Source organism: Drosophila subpulchrella, chromosome 2R, assembly GCF_014743375.2.
Source record: "Drosophila subpulchrella strain 33 F10 #4 breed RU33 chromosome 2R, RU_Dsub_v1.1 Primary Assembly, whole genome shotgun sequence".
NCBI lineage: Eukaryota > Metazoa > Arthropoda > Insecta > Diptera > Drosophilidae > Drosophila > Drosophila subpulchrella.
The window spans coordinates 7,248,259-7,265,833 of record NC_050611.1 but is presented as its reverse complement, the minus strand read 5'-3'; the positions used below and the strand labels follow the sequence as shown (position 1 = coordinate 7,265,833).

Below are 17,575 nucleotides of genomic sequence, written 5' to 3'. Positions count from 1 at the left end.
ACAACTCGCCGGCTGATGCGTCGCCGCTGATAATTTCGGAAATGCCAATCAGATGAAAGGGCCAGCAGAGCAAATGTTTTCCGAACTGAACCGAGCCGATCCTCCGCCCCTTGGCCACCCCATCCCCATCCAATTGCCCGGTTTGTGCGTTCTCCGTCGATTTGCTCGGCGTCTGGGTGTTTTGCCGGTGAGTCAACAGCGTCAACAAAGCGGGATGTCGCCGGTTTTGTGGTTCCTCTGTTCTGTTCTTTTGTTGACCAATCTCTGTCACGCCGAAAATGTTCGCGAGATCAAAGTACAAGTGGGCCAATTATACTGCCAAGAAGTGCGATTGTTCGTCCGACCGACTGACAACAGCAATCCCGCCCGGATATACGGGGCAGACACGGCAGACTGATTAAAATCGTTAGTTATATTGGCAAACAATTTGTCTATGCGGCCTATACAATTACACAGATGTAGAGTTGTATGAGGGACCATGTACATTGGTAACTAAGACTAAACAATGCAACTTAGGCTACGCAAAGGAGGGGTGGCAACAATCTTTACACTTATCAACTAGGGTACGTAATGCACTAATCAGAGTCTCGATCTGAACCCGAATCGACTAGAATCGGGTCGGATCCGCAGTCGTTGCTTAACGTTAGTGTCATAAGCCGTACTTAAGGTATAACAAGGACTTAACGTGATCTACTGTACACCAGGCGCTGTGCCGCCTTAACCATCACCAGTCGTCTCTGGGCAGCCGGTAGGTGGTGTTGTCGCTGCGCACGATGTGGATTCCGGCTCCGTAGTAGGGTATCACATAGGCGGAGCCATCCGCCGGACCCACAACCTGCAGGGCAATGAGGACAATGTCGATCAGCTGGCCCAGGAACATGCCGCCGAGGGTGCAGAACTTGAGGAGTCCGATGCCCGGATAGCCCAGGTAGAATCTGTCCACGCCGAACATGCCCAGGAAGACGGAGAGCAGCAAAGTGGTGTCCAGGTGATAGCCGTTTCTGTGGGGAAGAAGATTCTTTAGATTGAGTTTATAAGGTATTTAAGCTTCACCCACGTCCACTTGCAGGGCACTTCCCGCCTGAAGGTGGCATTGCCCGTCTCCGTGCAGTTGATCTCGTTGGCGGCGATGCACCAGACGCGGGCGCGGCCCTCCTTGGTGCATCCGGCCAGCTGCTGCGTCCGCGGATCGATCTGACCCCTCGCCGGATCCGGGCACATGAACTGGCCCATCATTTGCAGCTCGTTGCAGTCGACATTGACCTGGTGGGTTCCCTTGGCGAAGGAGAGGAGGAGCAGCAGCAGCGGCAGCGGATGCACTGGGAACATGGGTGGTGTGTTTTTGGCCTCTTCGGTTGGCTGCGAGGTGGTGTGGTTTTGGCGATGGCCCTTTAATACGGGATCTATTTGTATTCGTTTTCGATTCGATGTTTTGTTTATTGCAGTTCGCGGGGGCAGGCTCCAAAATTGTTGTTGTTTGGACTCATTGGCATTTCGGGATTAGGGCAGTGTAACCGCACTTGGAGCGGCCCAAAATACCGCCATACTGATTAACAAAAGATTGTTGTTCTAAAAATATACAGCAAATGTAGTCACAAAATAACAGTAAATAGCTGCTCTGTTAAAATTAACATAGGAACCGATATCCGATTACCTCTTTGGCGGAATATTTAAAATGAAATAGAAAATAAACAAGATTTGTCATTGAAACAGTCCCGCCTGTTTATTGAACACATATTTCTTACAATTAAGTAACACCTGCACATTTTTAACATTGGTTATTGTTTCTGGCGATAGAGCTTCTGTAAAAGTTATTGCTACTTTGGATGTCTGTCCAAAAGTACGATCTATCCGACCTTTTTCTCCGGAGGACAGCTCCACCAGCTTACCAACGTACAGATCACGTTTGGCCTCCTTTTTGAATAGGTTCTGAACAATTACTTCATTAGCGTTCACCACTCGCTGAATGTTTCCCACTTTCTGTTTCCGCTTGAAGATGCGTAGTTTTGGCAGCTCTTCCTGAATGTAGTTGGAGCTTTGGGTCTGCCAGGCGATGCGTCCCCAGAAGGCCAATCGACAGCTGCTACTGTGGACATCCATGTCTAGTTTTGAGGCAATGAGTGTTGAATTTGGTGGGGTCAATACAGGTGTTTCGAACTGCAACAGGGCATATATGACATCTGTAGCTTTGGCCTCTGCAGGCTGTACTTCCTCCACATACTCGTACTCTTTCTCCAGATGAAATTCAGGTGATGTATTGTCCACATCCCGAAACAATGTGACGTTGGCCATTACCGTGTCATGTCCCACGGATATGTGCAGCTTGCTCTTCGATTTTATGGCCTGTTTGTAGTAGCGAATTGGTTTGAGGTGCAGGCACACGGCGTAGATGGGTTTCAGGTAACCTGGTTGTGAGATGACACCGCGTTCCAGCAGCTTGGCATTAAACTGGGTCACACAAAGTCCGATTCGATCGCCCATGGATGCGCTGGTTACGTTCTGACGGAACATCTGCATGGATTTCACTTTCCTTTGCTCTCCAAGAGCTGGCAGCTCAATCACATCGTTGACCTGAACCTTTCCCTGAAGCAGGGTACCCGTGCAAACGGTTCCCTGCCCTTTTATTCCGAAACAGTGGTCAACGTACATGAGCAAGGGATCGGATACGTTCCTTTGCGGCTGGAAATACGCTTCCTTCAGACCGCTCCGTAACTCTGGGATGTTGGTTCCTTCGAGAGCAGACACAGCATAGATCGGCACTTGACCACCAAAACTGGTGGCTGCCAAGGTCTTGGAGAGGCGCAAGCGGAGCTTCTCAAGCTTTGACTCCCTCTGATCCTCTGGATAAATATCTATTTTGTTGATCACCACAATCATCTTTTTCTGCAGCAATTCCCCGATGATCAGACACTCTGCTGTCTGAGTTTGGATGCCCTTTTGAGCGTCCACCACTAGAAGCATAAGATCTATGATCTGGGCACCTGCAATAATAGGGAATTTAAAACTTTTTCGAATAGGTTATTCCGTACTAGCACCTCCTATGATAGTGCGTATGAGACTTGCATGGCCGGGACAGTCCACAAAGGTAAACTGGAGTTGTTCATCCACCAAAAGTCCACTGAAGCCCAGATCCAAGGTTATTCCGCGTTCAACGGACTGGGGATTCTTGTCGAAGGCGGCTGTGCTGGAAATTGAACTCAAGGCCTTGGCCAGTGTGGTCTTTCCGCTGTCCACATGTCCAAGCAGCCCAATATTAAAGTTTATAGTCATGGTAAGAAACTATAAACAAAACAGCCTGCGCAAATAAAATAAAACAAAACAATTGAGATGGTAGACTTTCGATAGTCAAGTAATAGATAACAGCAAATCTGTTCTAAAGGTTTCTATCGATAAGCCATGTTAGGCACGATCATGATCTAAGACTTGTTATCAGTTTACTAATTAGAGTACTAACATCTGTTGAAACAGTCTAAATTTGTTGTGTTAAAATCTGTGTATACCAACTTCTTATCGCCAAGATAAGGCAGTAAAAGCCAAACATTAGATTAAATTCTCACATAGGATCTAGCGAACGATTACTGAGATAACGGTTGCACCACCACAAACCGCTCTTAAAAAACCCACAACGACTACCCACTAAAGCTCAACCTGAAGCACTTGGATCGTTTCGAAAGAGCGAAGTTTAAAAGTTTAATGACCGTTTTCACTTTTCTTTACTGAGAACTGCGGTTCGGAGCTCATTAAGCAATCGATTCTCTAGGCGCTCAGTTCGCGGAGTTCTCCAAATCTCGTCGCAATGGCCAGTTCCACATCCGTAATTCCCAATTCCGTAATCCCCGCCACCGTTAATCCCGATCTGCAGAAGGAACGCGATGCAGCCAGTTTCAGCAGTGAGGAATTCGCCACCTGGTGGTCCGGAGGCGAGGAGATTCTAAAGTTCAACCGCGGCGTTCGTAAGTCCATAAAACTAATCACCACTCTAATCAGTTGAGACGAACAACGCGAGGGTCATGCTGACTTTGCTGTTTTCTTTCTTTCAACCAGGCGACTATTTGCAGAAGGATGTGGATGTTCTGGAGATGCTGCAGCTGCAGAATAAGTCGCACGAGGAGATCATCGAGTTCTCCACGCGGGGAGCCATTGAGGCGGCCAAGAAGCTGCGCCGTCTGCAGGAGGAGCGTAATCCTGGCGGAGACGACTACTGGCCGTGGGTGTTCCCTGGCTATCCATCTCTAGTGCTCCATCCCTAAATAACTCTTTCTTATAGAAAACTTTATGACCATCCAGCGTTGGTGGGTCTTTTTCCCGGTGGCAATCCCTTCTCCGTTATGTACGTGATGCTGGTGAAAGCTCTGCAGGCCCAATGCACTCCGGAACAGTACGAGGATTTCGGCAAGCGGCTGGAACGCTTCGAGATCTGCGGCACCTATGCCCAAACGGAACTGGGTCATGGAACCTATCTACGCGGTCTCGAAACCCGGGCTGATTTTGATCCCAAAACAGATGAATTTGTACTGAACACTCCCAAGATTTCGTCCTATAAGTTTTGGCCGGGAGGCTGTAAGTACTTCTCACTTCACCCAATCCCCTCGGATGACATATCTTTTCTCTACATTATCAGTGGGACACAGCTCCAACTACTGCCTGGTGATGGCCCAACTGTATATCGACAACAAGTCCAAGGGACCGCACATGTTCTTCATCCAGGTGCGTGATGAGGAGACACACGAACCCCTGCCTGGCGTCCACATCGGTGATATTGGCAAGAAGATGGGATTCATTGGGGTGAACAATGGCTTCATGGGCTTGAAGAATGTGAGGATACCACGTAATCGCATGCTGATGCGACATGCCCAGGTCAACGCTGATGGAACCTATGTTAATAGTCCTACCGTCGTGCTTATCTACTTTGCCATGGTGCGCACGCGCTGTGTGATTGCCAGGAATAATGCCTATATGTTGGCGGCAGCTTCCACCATTGCCACTAGATACTCGGCTGTGCGTCGCCAGAGTCCCATCAATCCCAAGTAAGTTGTCAACGATGGAGATGTATTCAAAATAAACTAACGCTGCATTTTAGGGAACGCGAGCCCCAGATCATCGATCACGTTACGCAGCAAATGAAGCTTTTCCCGGAGATAGCCACCAGCTTGGCTTACCGACTGGCCAGCGATTACCTGTGGAATCTTTACGATGTGACCTTTAAAGATATAGAAAACGGAATGTACGAGCGCCTGCCGGAGTTGCATTCCCTGTCCTGCGCCTTGAAAGTTACCGTCTCCACGGATTCCTCCGCTGGCGTAGAGAGATTGCGCCTGGCCTGTGGCGGTCACGGTTACCTCACCTCTTCCAATATGAGCAACATTTACGTTAATGCAACCGCAGCCTGCACCTATGAGGGAGAGAACACGGTACTGCTCCTGCAGATCGGTCGCTACTTGATGAAAACTTGGCGAGCGGCGTTGAGTGGAGCTCCTTTGCCGCCCACCGTTCGCTATCTGGGCGAAGTACAGAAGAATCCGGAGTTCGGCACCTGGACAGGTAGTTGGGAGAACATGGTTAAAGCCATGCAGTACACAGCCGCCAAGTAAGTGGGGAAATATCTCGTATTTTAGTTAAATCTTTATTAAGTCATTTTCAATTACAGTAAGACCCGTGTGGCTTTCAAGAGCCTTTCAAACCGTCTTGCTAGGGGCGAGACCGAGGGGAACGCGGCTAATCACACGGGCATTGAGTTGACCCAGGCAGCTGAGGTTAGTTTGCTGAAATTTTTTCTACACAATTCCAAAAATCTCTATTTTTTTTTGCCCCTTAGCTCCATGGCCGTGCCTTCGTTTTTGGTTGTTTCACCGAGGGGGTGACCGGTCCCAAATCTAAGACTCGTTCAGCTGCATTTAATCAAGTCCTAGAGAACCTTTTGGAACTTTACCTAGTCAAGGAGACACTTAACCAAATGAGCTACATCCTGAGGGTAAGATTGGGCTTATGACTAAAGAAATTAAAAGTTAAATTAATATTTTCCCACTTTATAGTTTATTGAGTTGACCGATACGGACCTATCCCGGCTACAGGATCGCTTGGAAACTGTGCTCACCAAACTGCGACCCGATGCTGTGGCCATTGTGGATGGCTTTGACTTTAGTGACCTGCAACTAAACTCTACTTTGGGCTCTTATGATGGCAATGCCTATGAGCGTATCTTCGATGCGGCCCTAAAAAACCCAGTGAACCAGAAATCAGTACCAAAATCCTTCCATGAAGTCCTGAAACCCTTTATGAAGTCCAACATCTAGAGCCTAGCACAGCTTTTTGTTAAATTTATAACCCATTATCTAGTGCCCAGCTCAATTTAATGTATATACCCCTTATGTATTGGTGATTTGTGTGACCATAACCAGTTTTGTTATTATTATTGTAAATAATTCTCTTAAATATTGTATTGTCAACATATACTGCTCTTTTACTGATAATAAGCATGAATTTTTACTCTTGGTTAAGTTGTGGCGATCAGCTTTCTCTCTTTTAAAAGCACTTTGTGCACTTTGCCCCTCGAAAGCTTTTCCTTCTGGCCGATCCATCTACTTTCGCTCAGAAGTCGCGTTGAGCTCACAGCTGTTGGTTGGATCTGGTCTTGGATCATTATTTAGTTATTAAAATTTGTCGTTATTTTCGCGTGTCTAATACAATGTCGCACATTAAGAACTTAATTCCGAACACTGTGAATCCAGACCTGCAGAAGGAACGCACAGGTGCAGAATTCAATGTGGAGGAGTTTTCCGCCTGGTGGCATGGTGGTCAGGATAAGCTAAAGACCAAACGCGAGATGGGTACGTATTAAAGATAAACATTATTGCCGTCTTATCGGTTTTGCGATATGGCACCGGATTTGGGCTCTATAGGTTCTTTTTGCAAAGGAAATCAGGGTCCAAACGGTTAATCTAACGGCCGCAAAGTCCAAAGAAATTTAACATTGTTGTGGTGCAGAATTAAAAGTGTTGCTAATCAATAGTTAAAGATAATGATAGTAGTCAAGGTATATATGATAACATGCAATTGCATTGCGGACAGGTTTCTTATCAGTCAAAGAAGTCAATCAACTACTAAATTTTCCTTCATTTTTATAAACACTATTAAATTTTTTATAACTCTTTTATGGTCATGATCTGAAAATTCAATTTCTCACTGCATTTAGTGTAGGTTAAAAAGTTTTTAAGCTTTTTGAGTTCTTATCTACATATTCTACTAATTAAAAACTAATACACGCAAGCTGATAAGGCAGGGATGATCCACGAAATCGATAAGGATTGTAAATTCCATATAAAAGTAATTTTACAGATGATTTCCAACAAAACATATAAGAAACAATATTTAGCACTCAGTCATTAACAAATTATAACTTTTACTCAACAGAATCGGCCATCTTTAGCGATCTGGAGGATGGCTATGGTCTCAACCATGAGTATATGTCCCACGAGGAGGTCTACAACTCGAGTATTAAGAAGGTGGCTGAGGCGGCCACCAAACTGAAGGCTCTGCAGAACAAGCTTAATCCTGGGGGCAAAGATATCTGGCCGTAAGTAGGAATTCAAGATTGTGATACGGGTGGCCCTAATCTTATCTCTGCTTGCTTGCAGCGGAGGGCTCTACAATGCCCAAAGCTTTGGACTGTTTCCGGCCAATCATCCAATAGCCACTCACATCACCATGTTTGTGGATGTGATCAAAGGTCAAGGCACCCCGGAGCAGGTGGAGAAGTGGGGACCGGCTGCAGAGAACTGCAACATTATTGGCACGTATGCCCAAACGGAGCTGGCCCATGGAACCAATGTCCGTGGACTGGCCACTCGTGCGGATTTTGATCCCAAGACGGATGAGTTCGTGCTGAATACGCCCAACTTGGAGGCCTACAAGTGGTGGCCCGGCGGCTGTAAGTGGTTACCATCCATCCCAGTTTTCCAAGTGATTTCACCCATCTCCTTTCATTAGTGGGACACACTGCCAACCATGCCATGGTGGTGGCCCAGTTGTATATCGCCGATGTCCATCATGGCGTGCAAATGTTCATTGTGCCGCTGCGAGATGCGGAGACCCATTTGCCACTGCCCGGAATTGATATTGGTGAGATTGGCAAGAAACTGGGGATGGCATCCGTGAACCAGGGTTTCCTGGGTCTGAACAACGTCCGTATTCCACGCACCAACATGCTGATGAAGTTCGCCAAGGTGGAGAAGGATGGCACCTTTAAGGCCAGTCCGGCCTCGAGGGTTAACTACCTGACCATGGTTTACACGCGCTGCCTGATTGTTAACCAGAACGCCACGCTGCTCCTGGCGGCGGCCACTATAGCCACCAGGTATTCCGCAGTGCGACGACAGAGTCCCATTGAACCCAAGTGAGTTTTAGCAATGAAGAGCTTTATATTGTAAGGGGAAATGCTTAATATGGTTTTTACCCTCAGTCAACCGGAGCCCCAGATCATAGATCATGTGACCCAGCGTCTGAAGCTCTTCCCGGAGATAGCCACCGGAATGGCTTATCACCTGGCCGCCGAGTACACGTGGGAGATGTATGCCCAGACGGTGGAGGAGGCCAACAAAGGCAAGTTCGATCGCCTGTCCGAGATGCACATCCTGTCCTGCGCCCTGAAGGTTCTCTGCACCACCGACGGATGCGCTGGCATTGAGAAACTTCGCCTGTCCACTGGCGGACATGGCTACCTGACGGCTGCCAATTTGAGCAACATCTATGGCAATGCTGTGGCTGCCATCACCTACGAGGGCGAGAACACAGTGCTGCTGCTGCAAATTGGACGAGCTCTGGTCAAGGCATGGTCTTCGTTTGTGGAGAACAAGCCATTGTCCGCATCCTATGGCTACTTTGCCACCTCCATGCAGCTGAAGGAGTTCCCCAAGTGGGACAACTCCTGGCAGTGCATCATCAAGGCTTTGCAGTACACGGCAGCTCAGTGAGTTCATCTATAATACCATCTTCCAAGTAAGGTTATATATATATTTACCTATAGAAAAACACGCATTGCCTACGAGAACCTGGCGGAACGCATGCTCAGTGGTCAATCGCAGGGTGTGGCTGCTAATAACACGGGAATTGAACTAACTCGTGCTGCTGAGGTAATTAAAATCAAATAAATTCAAAGTGTCACATAAATCTCTTCCAATGGAAACTCAAATATGGCTGTACATTAAATCTCTTGAATTAGTATAACAAATTTAGTTGAGAGAAAAATGTAGAGATTTCTGTGACACAGCAGTATAATATTTATTTAACAGACTTTATTAAACGATTGGTTAAACAATTTTTCAGCTCCATGGACGCCAGTTTGTGTGCCAGACATTCCTAGAGCAAATCACAGGACCGAAGGCCCAAAAGCGCTCTTCGGCTCTCAACAAGGTTTTGGAAAACGTTTTGGAACTGTTCCTGGTCCAGACTGTGCTGAACAACCTCAATGAGATTTTGAGAGTAAGTTATGCACTCTATTTCAATAATCAGATGTTTAATTAAGTCTTTTTGGCCAACAGTTTATCAACCTCACAGATGCCGATCTGCGATCGCTGCAGAAGCGACTGGAGGTTTCGCTGGAGAAGTTCCGACCCAATGCGGTGGCCGTTTGCGATGGCTTCGAGTTCCACGACCGTGTTCTAAACTCTGTTTTGGGCAGCTATGATGGCAATGTATATCCCAGACTCTTCGATTCGGCCAAGCGCAGCACCATGAACCAAAAACCCGTCCAAAACTCCTTTGAGACCTACCTGAAGCCCCTAATGAAGGCTAAACTGTAAAGCAAATACTGTCAATTCGTGTGTATATAAAAAGGAAACGACACGTTTTTTGTTTAAATTAGTTTTATACCAGTTTTATTTAGCAAATCAAAACCAATTTCTCAGTACATTCAGCGCATTTTAAAAAACTAACAAACTAAACGCTTACAAAGTAGCAAAAAAACTTGATGTAAAATTTGACCAAAACGTACTATGGGTCGAGAGTTGAACAAACATAGTACTTGTACATATCAAAAAAGTTGCGGTTGCGTTTTTTACAGTGTAGAAAAAGTTGTGTTCAGAAAAATGTTCTTTTTAGTTCCTGTTGCTGCTGTTCATGTTTGTTTGCATCGTCGTGTTGTGTGTGTGTGTGTTTGAGTTTTAGTTTGGATTCCGGAAGGGGGGAAAATAGTTTCTGTTCTGTTGATGATGTTCGAATTTTCCCTTTGTTATATGCTCTGCTGTCGAAGTAGTAGTATGTTTAATTCATTATTTATGCATTATACACAGTTACACACACAATTGATTTATGTTGCTAATTATATACTTATATGTTATATATTAGTTTTCGTTTTTTTTGTTTCATAACTTTCTTTTCGCAATGAAAATATGGCATGAGAGTTGGAGAGAGAATATTGGTTGACTAACAATTAAACAAGTATTGCAGCTAATTGGTTGGTTTGTGTACGGGGGTGTGTTGTGGGTTTCGGGTGAGTATAACATTTGTTGCTGGACTGCTTTCGCTTTAATTTAATTGAATTTGCCTTGTAAACTTAACAATTAATTTTCACTATTGCATGGTGTTTATGATCTGTGGCTGTTGTTCTTGTTGTCGTTCGTAATTCGTTTTGTATTTTGCTTGCAAAACTAAACAATTGTCATTGACGGTGAACATAAAAACTAAATAAATGCACAATAATTAATGCGTTAATCCGATTTTGATTCTTAGCCATGGAAGAAGCAGTTGATTCAAGCGAAGGAAATCTCGAATAACTCTAAAACCCAAGTGGAAACCTAAATTAATGTACAATTGCTTTCTCATTTCATTTCGTATTCGTATTCGTAATCATGTTCCAATTTCAATTTTAACTTCATTTCAATAAAAATTCATGGTTTTGTGTTTTCTAGAAAAAAGTAGAAATAGTTATTTTCATTTCAATTCTGTTTGTTTTTAGTTTCCAGGAAGGTTCACAGTGTTCATAAATCTGTTTTTTGCTTCATTTAGTATTTTTTTCGATTTTTGTTTTCTTTTTGTTTTGTTTGTTTTAGGAATTACACTAATAATTACATAGTTTTGCTTATGTATAACTTAAAAACATTTATGCATCGATTTCCGTTTGCTATGTGCCGCACAATTCATAGTTATAATTGTTTTCATTGGACTTTGTTTAAAAATTGATTGTTGAAATAAAGAGTGTGTTAAAGTGTGGGTGTGTGGGTGGTTCGACGAAGGGGTCTATCGAGAGTTGAGTGATAATCGTGATGTATCCAATTCGCTTTCGTTATTCAGCTAACATATATAATCCATACATTTATATTCAATATGCACGAAAGTTGCCTTTTACATCTATGTAGTTGGATGCGCGTGTGTGTGTGTATTATTATAGTTATTATTCAATTTTCTCCTGCTCCTTCTGCTTTTGCTCTACATACTCGTAATTCATAATTAATTTGCTTAATTTTGCCCGCCCTTATATTGGTTTCACTATTTATATATATATAGATATATATAATATATTATTTATATATTAAATTTCGCATGATTTATTTGCAATTATATTTGATATTTTTGTTTCTTTTTGTCGCTTAAAACTTACTTAATTAGAAAAGTCGCATACACACACCCACACACGCAGAGAGAAACGCTTGTCCGTCTGTGTGTGTGTATTTTGCATTAACTTACAGGTAAGTTTTCAATTTTTTTCCATTTTCTTTTTGCCGATTGGTTGTTTATGTGTTTTTTTTTTGTTGTATTTTAGTTTTATTTACCCCTCACGAAAAATTGTGTGTGTTTTTGAAAATGTTTCGGAATTTTCAATTGATTTTGTGTTTGTTTTGTAGCTGCTGCTGCGGATGAGTTATCCTTGTTCCAGTGGACTGCCGATGATGGTGCACCCCCACTCCGCACAGTGTATTCAGTTGAGCCTAGCCAAACCCAGTCGCTCCGCCTCCGTCCAGTTTTCCGCACTCCCGTCGTCCTCACAGCTTGTTCCTGCACTTGTGGTCAACTTAATACCTGCGCGCCGTGCCATTATCTCAGGCGTAGAACTCGCGGTTATTCGCGTTTTTCGCATACGAATTGTTGGCCGGCGACCGCTTGGGCTCGTCCAGCGCATAGGATCCCTCGTCCTTTTTCCTCATGCGGTACACGATGAACATCACCACGAGTATGGCGCAGAGCAGGCCGACGACGGCACCGCCAATAACAGCTGCGGGAAAGAGAAGTGGTTTAGTGATCTATGTCCTTCATATAACAAGGTTTAAAAGGTACTATCCTTAAGGTATGTATTTCTAAGTTAAGCTTTATGACTTTGACATTATCGTTTTATACTTGGATTTTTATCTGTACAAAATAATAACTTAAGTCCGATTATTTTTCCAAAAGAAATGCCTCGAAAACATATTAACTCATGCGTTTCTTAAAAAAAATAATTAAAATATTTTAAGTTAATAAATACGTGATTAATTTACATGGCGTAAGAGTGACATTTCCAGTAAAAATTAGTTCAGGTTGGGTTGTTAAACCCTGTTTTCTAAACAAATTTAGGAAAGGTACATCTGTTTACTATCAGATTGTGCCAATTGCCAAACAGTTCCAAATTTGGATTCCGATACAAAAACATCAAAAAAGTATGTTTTTCGTGAATATCTTAAAAACAATTCTTAGGAAATTTTTTTGAGTGACCACGGTGTTACAGGGATTTCATATTACTCTGGAAAAGGCATTTTTTAATCCGAACTAGAAAAAACTAATTTTTGTAGACTAGTGTTCTCTGCCATACCTTGGCCTAAAAGTATGCAACACCTTATTACCTTATTTGTTTGGAAAAGCCAACCAAACAAAATCCTACATGGACACTGATTTAATTAATTACATTTTGTAGTAAATAAGTTTTGATAAATAAAATATTGTCATTGTCATAAATAGTAATTTATAATAAGTTGTCTTTAGTTCTTAAGATGTTAATAATCAATTATTTTAAATATTATCCAAGATACATGGCGTATGAGTGATATTGGGGTTACGTTTTTCACTTTCAATTTAATTTGTCAGTACTTATAATGTACATAACAAAAGTTGCTTTAAATTCTTATCCCCTACAGATCCACCACCCTATAGGTATACTCACCAGCCAGAATTCCGGGCTGCGAGAAGAAGCTCGACGTGCGATCGTCCTCGCTCATGATGACCACCTCGTTGCCGTTGGGCCTGTGATCGATGCCCTTCGTGTCGGAGGGCTGGCTGTTCACGTTCGTATTGGGGTCCAATTCGTGCACGTTGCTACCGCCTGCGCCCGCTGTTCCAGAAGAAAGAGAAGGCATTATGCCGATGAGAAAGAGATGCAGTGTGGTGCAGTCCATTTATGCCCATGACGTGCAAGCAAAATCAAACAAAACAGAGAGTGAGACAGAGAGTTGTTGTTTTGATTTGTCTCGTTTCGTGTTGTGGTGTGTTGTGGGTATTCAATTAAATTGATTCGAGTGTCAATATTGGTTTAAGTGAGCGTATACGGTTGTGTAAACATGTGTGTGTACGTTGTGCGTGTGTTAATGAGCTGTTATGCAGTATTTACAAGGCTTAATGTTAGTTGAGCAGCGTTTACTACATAGGGAGACTTACTTTAAATGCTAGTTCTTAAGTGGTATGTTTCCAAGAAACTAATCTCTCTAAGATGAGTGACAATAAGTATTAGTTTACTTTCAGCCATGAAATATATCATATATATTACTATAGGTGTCTAAAAATAAGATTTCAACTAGTACAACCGCTTAGATTTCTTTAAAATTGAATAAAAATATTTCTCCGGAACCTAGAACCTACCGCGTTGGAAAAAACGTTCTTAACATCCAGTCAAAAGATATACATAACTTGACAGCTAATTTCACGCTAATGAGCAGAGATTTTCAGAAAAGTTTAGTACGAAATGAAAAAAGTTTCTTAGCTACGAATGCAAATTGTGACAAATCCCGCTTGAAAATTTCGAGGGTTGACTTGAGCTAAAGCTCTGGCTTCGCCTTAAAACAAGTGAAATTATATTGCTTCGTTGAAATTGACAGGCGAGCGAAAATGTAAGGACAATTGGCTGTCAAACAAAGCGAGTTTACATTTTATTTAATTGGCCTGGCCCACGTTCATCCTTCTCCCCTTCCCAATTCAGGCATATTTGTGGGCTTCTTATTTTTAGCACAGCTATTGTTTGATCCCCATGCCACCCCTATTAGGCTCCCCAAACAGCTCAAGACAAACAAATTGCTTGTTTAGCCCTTCTTTGCAGCTCAAACACACACATGGCGGCTCCCTTGAGGGGCGGCATATTAATTAGGTAATGCCCACGAGAGCTCCTTGAATTGGCCCTCGCGAATAAGGCCCTCAAATTGATTTTATATGCGCTTTGCAAACTGAAGGAACTCGTGCCGAGCAATAGAAATAAATGGAGAGTTCTTTGAGTCGAACTGAAGCTATAAATATTTGCCTTTCAATGCGATTTCCAAGAGCAAATGGATTTTCCAACTACTGGCTTTGAGATTGCTTCGCTGTCTTGCCAATCCATTGATTGTCTGCTTGTCCTGCCAAGACTTTGTTCTGTTTGTTCTGAACCAATAAAGGTGCCTGCATCATGTGTGTGTGCCTGGATTTGATGGGAAAATGCACTTTGTTGCTGAATCTTTGGTCTGGGGAATGTAGGATGGGGTTTTTGGATTTGGGGGCGTTGGGTTTGATTTCGTGCTTCGATGTTCCGTGTGGTCAGCTGTGCGCAATTATGGCGAAATTATTGCCCAGCTCTGTTTGTCACCCGCGCCAGCCAACCATATTGATTGTGTTTGTGCTCTCGGTTCAGGCGTGGCAATTGCAAGGCAAACATCAAAGCCATAAACCCACAGAGCCCACAACCCCGATTGCCATTAGGCTGTGTTTCAGTTTCTGACGGTGCACTGCTCGTTTTGTTGGGACCATAAACAGGGATTGTGAGCGATGTACATAGGTACACGGAAATAAATCTTGAAATGTGGGGGGACTTTTAGAAATATTTACTGGGAGGTCAAAGAAATTTCTAGAGCTTTAAACTCACTTATACAGCTGGCTTGAGCTGAGCTATTTTGTCATGGCTTTTTGTTATGTTTGAGCGTTATCGGTTTTAACAAGCGGCTTTACGTTTCCGAAATCGTAAAATTTTGTACTTTCTGATTTCTAAAATCACCTCGTAAAAAATAAATAAAAAGTTAAGGACAGTTCGGGACAGACATGTTTTCTCTGTTTAGATGATGATTGGAATTGTGTGCATCAAGAGCATTGGAAAAAACATATTTTATTTTTCTTCATTCTTGATCTTGATTTCGATAACTTTTTAACTGCTAAAGAATCACTGAAAATGTTAAATCCCTTCTTAAAGCATCTAGAAGTATGCAATGAAAAATATTTTGCTGCATACTTTTAGACACCTTTTTGTTGGTGAAATCAAACCCCTAGTGGTTCCTTTAGCACACCCTCGCGCTTTTTCTCGAAGTGAACCCACTCACGAAGCCATTTCAGGAGCATCAGGAACGATGGCTCAAGTAAGCGGCTACAGTTACGCGCAGGAGGCAGAAATAGGAGCCTTGCCATTGCCAGGACTCAGTGATTTTTCATTTGAAGTGCCTGCGAAGCACACCAAGTGTTTTTCCCCCCCAGCAACAAAGCACAAAATCACTGCGCGGCTTAGTGCGATTTTCCCGGCGATTTTCATTCACAAAATCGCAGGAGGCAGAGCATTCGGGACAGTGTTAATGGAACTTTATGCCTAGGGCAAGAATTGCAGAATGTCTACTACCCACTGCGCCCACGCCACGCCACGCCCACTCCGTGATGGAGTGCTTTCCCTGTTGCAGCTTAATCGATTGTTTGGCTTTGGTTTTGTCTTTGGCCTTTGTTTGTTCTCCGTTTGTCACGATAAAAGCTTTTAAACTATCCTTAAAGTATTCGCCTTAATCTAGCTTAAGGTTAAAACTAAACACTTAAACGATGAGGGTCGGGTGAGTTTGTGTTGGCTCTGCGGGAGTTTTTCCAATTGAATGAACGACAAAAACAGAGCGAACGGAAATGATTCAATGAATTTTGTTATGAATGTGTTGGAATTATGTGGTAAATTGGTCACTCCCTGTGGACAAAAACAAGGATGTGGGACAGACTGAGACTGATAGACGATTTGCAGAGCACCCGCAGCGAAGACCGTAGACTTTTCAGAGCGCGTCAAATAAACTAAATCATACTTGAACACACACACCAAATGTGAAACTTAATTTGACTAACAAATACTTGAAATTTAAAGTACTTAAAGTGCACACAGACAGGCTACTCAAAGAAAGCAAAGCAAGTATACGTAAATGAGAAACCAAACTACTTAAAATAAGCACAGCCCGTAAACATACACAGAAAAAATATAAATGCAAACCATTTTTAAATTCTGAAATAAAGTTTAAAAATAGTTTATATTATAACAAAATTTATTTTTTTATATCTATAAATATAAGTTATCAATGCTATAATAAAAAACATAAACCCAAAAGCAGAGTGTCCCAAGCAAAGCGAATAAATTACGTAGCTAAAATACAATAAAAGTTAAAAAACATATTTTTGTACAGAGCAGTGCAAGGACCAAAAGGACAACAAAATGATGTGCAGTAAAAATAAGAGAGGGAATTAAACAAGGATGGTGAAGGTATAACAAAACACAAAACTAGATAAACAAATATAAACCAAACAGTGTAGTGAAAAGTAATAAAGTAAAATGGTGAAAATAAAAACCACTGACGTCCGCGCTCTGTAATATCTCCATCGTTGCCACCGATTCTCGGACCACCGACATCGAAATCCACAACTTCATCCTCATCGGCGCCATCCACATCGATTTCATCCGTGGTGAAAATTCTATCGTCACCATCAGTGTTTTCTGGAATGCTCGGTTGCTGAGGAACAGATCCGGGACCATCGATATCAATTCCGTCCAACTCCTTGTTATAGTTATAGTCTTCTGTATCTTCCAGATCGTCATCCTCGTTGTCATCGATATCGGAATCGTTTCCATCGCCACTGGCCTCCGAGTCGAGATCCTTATCGAAGGGCGGAAATATGGGCTGATTGGGTTGTGTGGATGTGGGGATCGTCGGAGCTGTTGTTGTGGTCGTTGTGGTATTGTCATTAACAGAGGGTTGTTGGGTTGTAGAGGTTGTGGTTGTCGTTGTTGTGGCTGCCGTTGTGGTGGTGGTGGTTGTTGTAGGCGTTGGTGTCGAACTCGATGTTGTTGAGATTGTGGATGAGGGTAGTGTTGGTGTATGAGCTGCTGGATATAGAGATGCGATTGTTTTTGTTGGTGTTGTTGTTGTTGTGTATGATTTTGGAAGGTGATGGTCGATAATACTTATATTACTACTAACTAAACTCGATCGTTCCTTAGCTAATACTCTATCTGTAACTGATGCTGTAACTGTAACTGTGACTGTCACTGTATCTGTTTCTGTTATTGGAATGGGTTGTGGTGTGTTTGTTGTTGAAATTGAAGGAGAAGAAGTTGTGGTTGTGGCGGGTGTGGAAAATACACCAA

At 43.0% G+C, this 17,575-nt stretch overlaps 5 protein-coding genes across 10 annotated transcripts in view; 2 read left to right on the top strand and 3 right to left on the bottom strand.

The window, feature by feature from the left end:
• Positions 1 to 393: 393 nt before the first annotated feature.
• Positions 394 to 1,529, bottom strand: LOC119550125 (TM2 domain-containing protein CG10795). The gene is made up of 2 exons (XM_037858610.1): positions 1,058 to 1,529; positions 394 to 1,001 (listed from the first exon to the last, which is right to left on the bottom strand). Exons 1-2 carry the CDS (start codon positions 1,327 to 1,329, stop codon positions 725 to 727), a joined length of 549 nt encoding a protein of 182 aa, XP_037714538.1. The 5' UTR covers positions 1,330 to 1,529; the 3' UTR covers positions 394 to 724.
• A 172-nt stretch (positions 1,530 to 1,701) lies between these two features.
• LOC119550474 (selenocysteine-specific elongation factor) lies at positions 1,702 to 3,325 on the bottom strand. Of its 2 annotated transcripts, XM_037859164.1 has the most exons (3): positions 3,036 to 3,325; positions 2,222 to 2,981; positions 2,012 to 2,157 (listed from the first exon to the last, which is right to left on the bottom strand). In XM_037859164.1, the coding sequence occupies exons 1-3, from the start codon at positions 3,268 to 3,270 to the stop codon at positions 2,139 to 2,141; spliced, it is 1,014 nt and encodes a 337-aa protein (XP_037715092.1). In that variant the 5' UTR covers positions 3,271 to 3,325; the 3' UTR covers positions 2,012 to 2,138. The 2 variants fall into 2 exon arrangements, with proteins under 2 accessions (XP_037715091.1, XP_037715092.1); XM_037859163.1 differs by having other exon boundaries at positions 1,702 to 2,981.
• A 125-nt stretch (positions 3,326 to 3,450) lies between these two features.
• LOC119551560 (probable peroxisomal acyl-coenzyme A oxidase 1) lies at positions 3,451 to 6,450 on the top strand. The gene is made up of 8 exons (XM_037860958.1): positions 3,451 to 3,953; positions 4,045 to 4,207; positions 4,268 to 4,560; positions 4,622 to 5,027; positions 5,081 to 5,587; positions 5,648 to 5,753; positions 5,816 to 5,971; positions 6,033 to 6,450. The coding sequence occupies exons 1-8, from the start codon at positions 3,797 to 3,799 to the stop codon at positions 6,291 to 6,293; spliced, it is 2,049 nt and encodes a 682-aa protein (XP_037716886.1). The 5' UTR covers positions 3,451 to 3,796; the 3' UTR covers positions 6,294 to 6,450.
• A 154-nt stretch (positions 6,451 to 6,604) lies between these two features.
• Positions 6,605 to 9,858, top strand: LOC119548990 (probable peroxisomal acyl-coenzyme A oxidase 1). Its single transcript, XM_037856590.1, has 8 exons — positions 6,605 to 6,827; positions 7,411 to 7,573; positions 7,635 to 7,927; positions 7,987 to 8,392; positions 8,459 to 8,965; positions 9,023 to 9,128; positions 9,322 to 9,477; positions 9,537 to 9,858. Exons 1-8 carry the CDS (start codon positions 6,686 to 6,688, stop codon positions 9,795 to 9,797), a joined length of 2,034 nt encoding a protein of 677 aa, XP_037712518.1. The 5' UTR covers positions 6,605 to 6,685; the 3' UTR covers positions 9,798 to 9,858.
• Positions 9,850 to 17,575, bottom strand: part of LOC119548992 (syndecan) — a 111,377-nt gene continuing 103,651 nt past the window's right edge. For 2 of the 5 annotated variants that reach the window (XM_037856592.1, XM_037856591.1), the window contains exons 5-7: positions 16,787 to 17,314; positions 13,127 to 13,294; positions 9,850 to 12,205 (exon numbers count right to left, since the gene is read on the bottom strand). In XM_037856592.1, the coding sequence (XP_037712520.1) occupies positions 12,033 to 12,205; positions 13,127 to 13,294; positions 16,787 to 17,314 (869 nt within the window). In that variant the 3' untranslated portion in view covers positions 9,850 to 12,032. The remainder of the gene's footprint in view (positions 12,206 to 13,126; positions 13,295 to 16,786; positions 17,315 to 17,575) is intronic. The other 3 variants (XM_037856593.1, XM_037856594.1, XM_037856595.1) reach the window with 3 other exon arrangements.

Bases quoted from the DNA above. Each gene is read 5' to 3' on its own strand.
- LOC119548990 (XM_037856590.1), top strand. From the start codon at position 6,686: ATGTCGCACATTAAGAACTTAATTCCGAACACTGTGAATCCAGACCTG. The intron at 7,574-7,634 runs GTAAGTAGGAAT...GCTTGCTTGCAG, and splicing joins GGGGGCAAAGATATCTGGCC to CGGAGGGCTCTACAATGCCC. The intron at 8,966-9,022 runs GTGAGTTCATCT...ATTTACCTATAG, and splicing joins TTGCAGTACACGGCAGCTCA to AAAAACACGCATTGCCTACG.
- LOC119551560 (XM_037860958.1), top strand. From the start codon at position 3,797: ATGGCCAGTTCCACATCCGTAATTCCCAATTCCGTAATCCCCGCCACC. The intron at 3,954-4,044 runs GTAAGTCCATAA...TCTTTCAACCAG, and splicing joins AAAGTTCAACCGCGGCGTTC to GCGACTATTTGCAGAAGGAT. The intron at 5,588-5,647 runs GTAAGTGGGGAA...TTTCAATTACAG, and splicing joins ATGCAGTACACAGCCGCCAA to TAAGACCCGTGTGGCTTTCA.
- LOC119550125 (XM_037858610.1), bottom strand. From the start codon at position 1,329: ATGTTCCCAGTGCATCCGCTGCCGCTGCTGCTGCTCCTCCTCTCCTTC. The intron at 1,002-1,057 runs GTGGGTGAAGCT...TCTTCCCCACAG, and splicing joins GAAGTGCCCTGCAAGTGGAC to AAACGGCTATCACCTGGACA.
- LOC119550474 (XM_037859163.1), bottom strand. From the start codon at position 3,270: ATGACTATAAACTTTAATATTGGGCTGCTTGGACATGTGGACAGCGGA. The intron at 2,982-3,035 runs GTGCTAGTACGG...CTATTATTGCAG, and splicing joins CATACGCACTATCATAGGAG to GTGCCCAGATCATAGATCTT.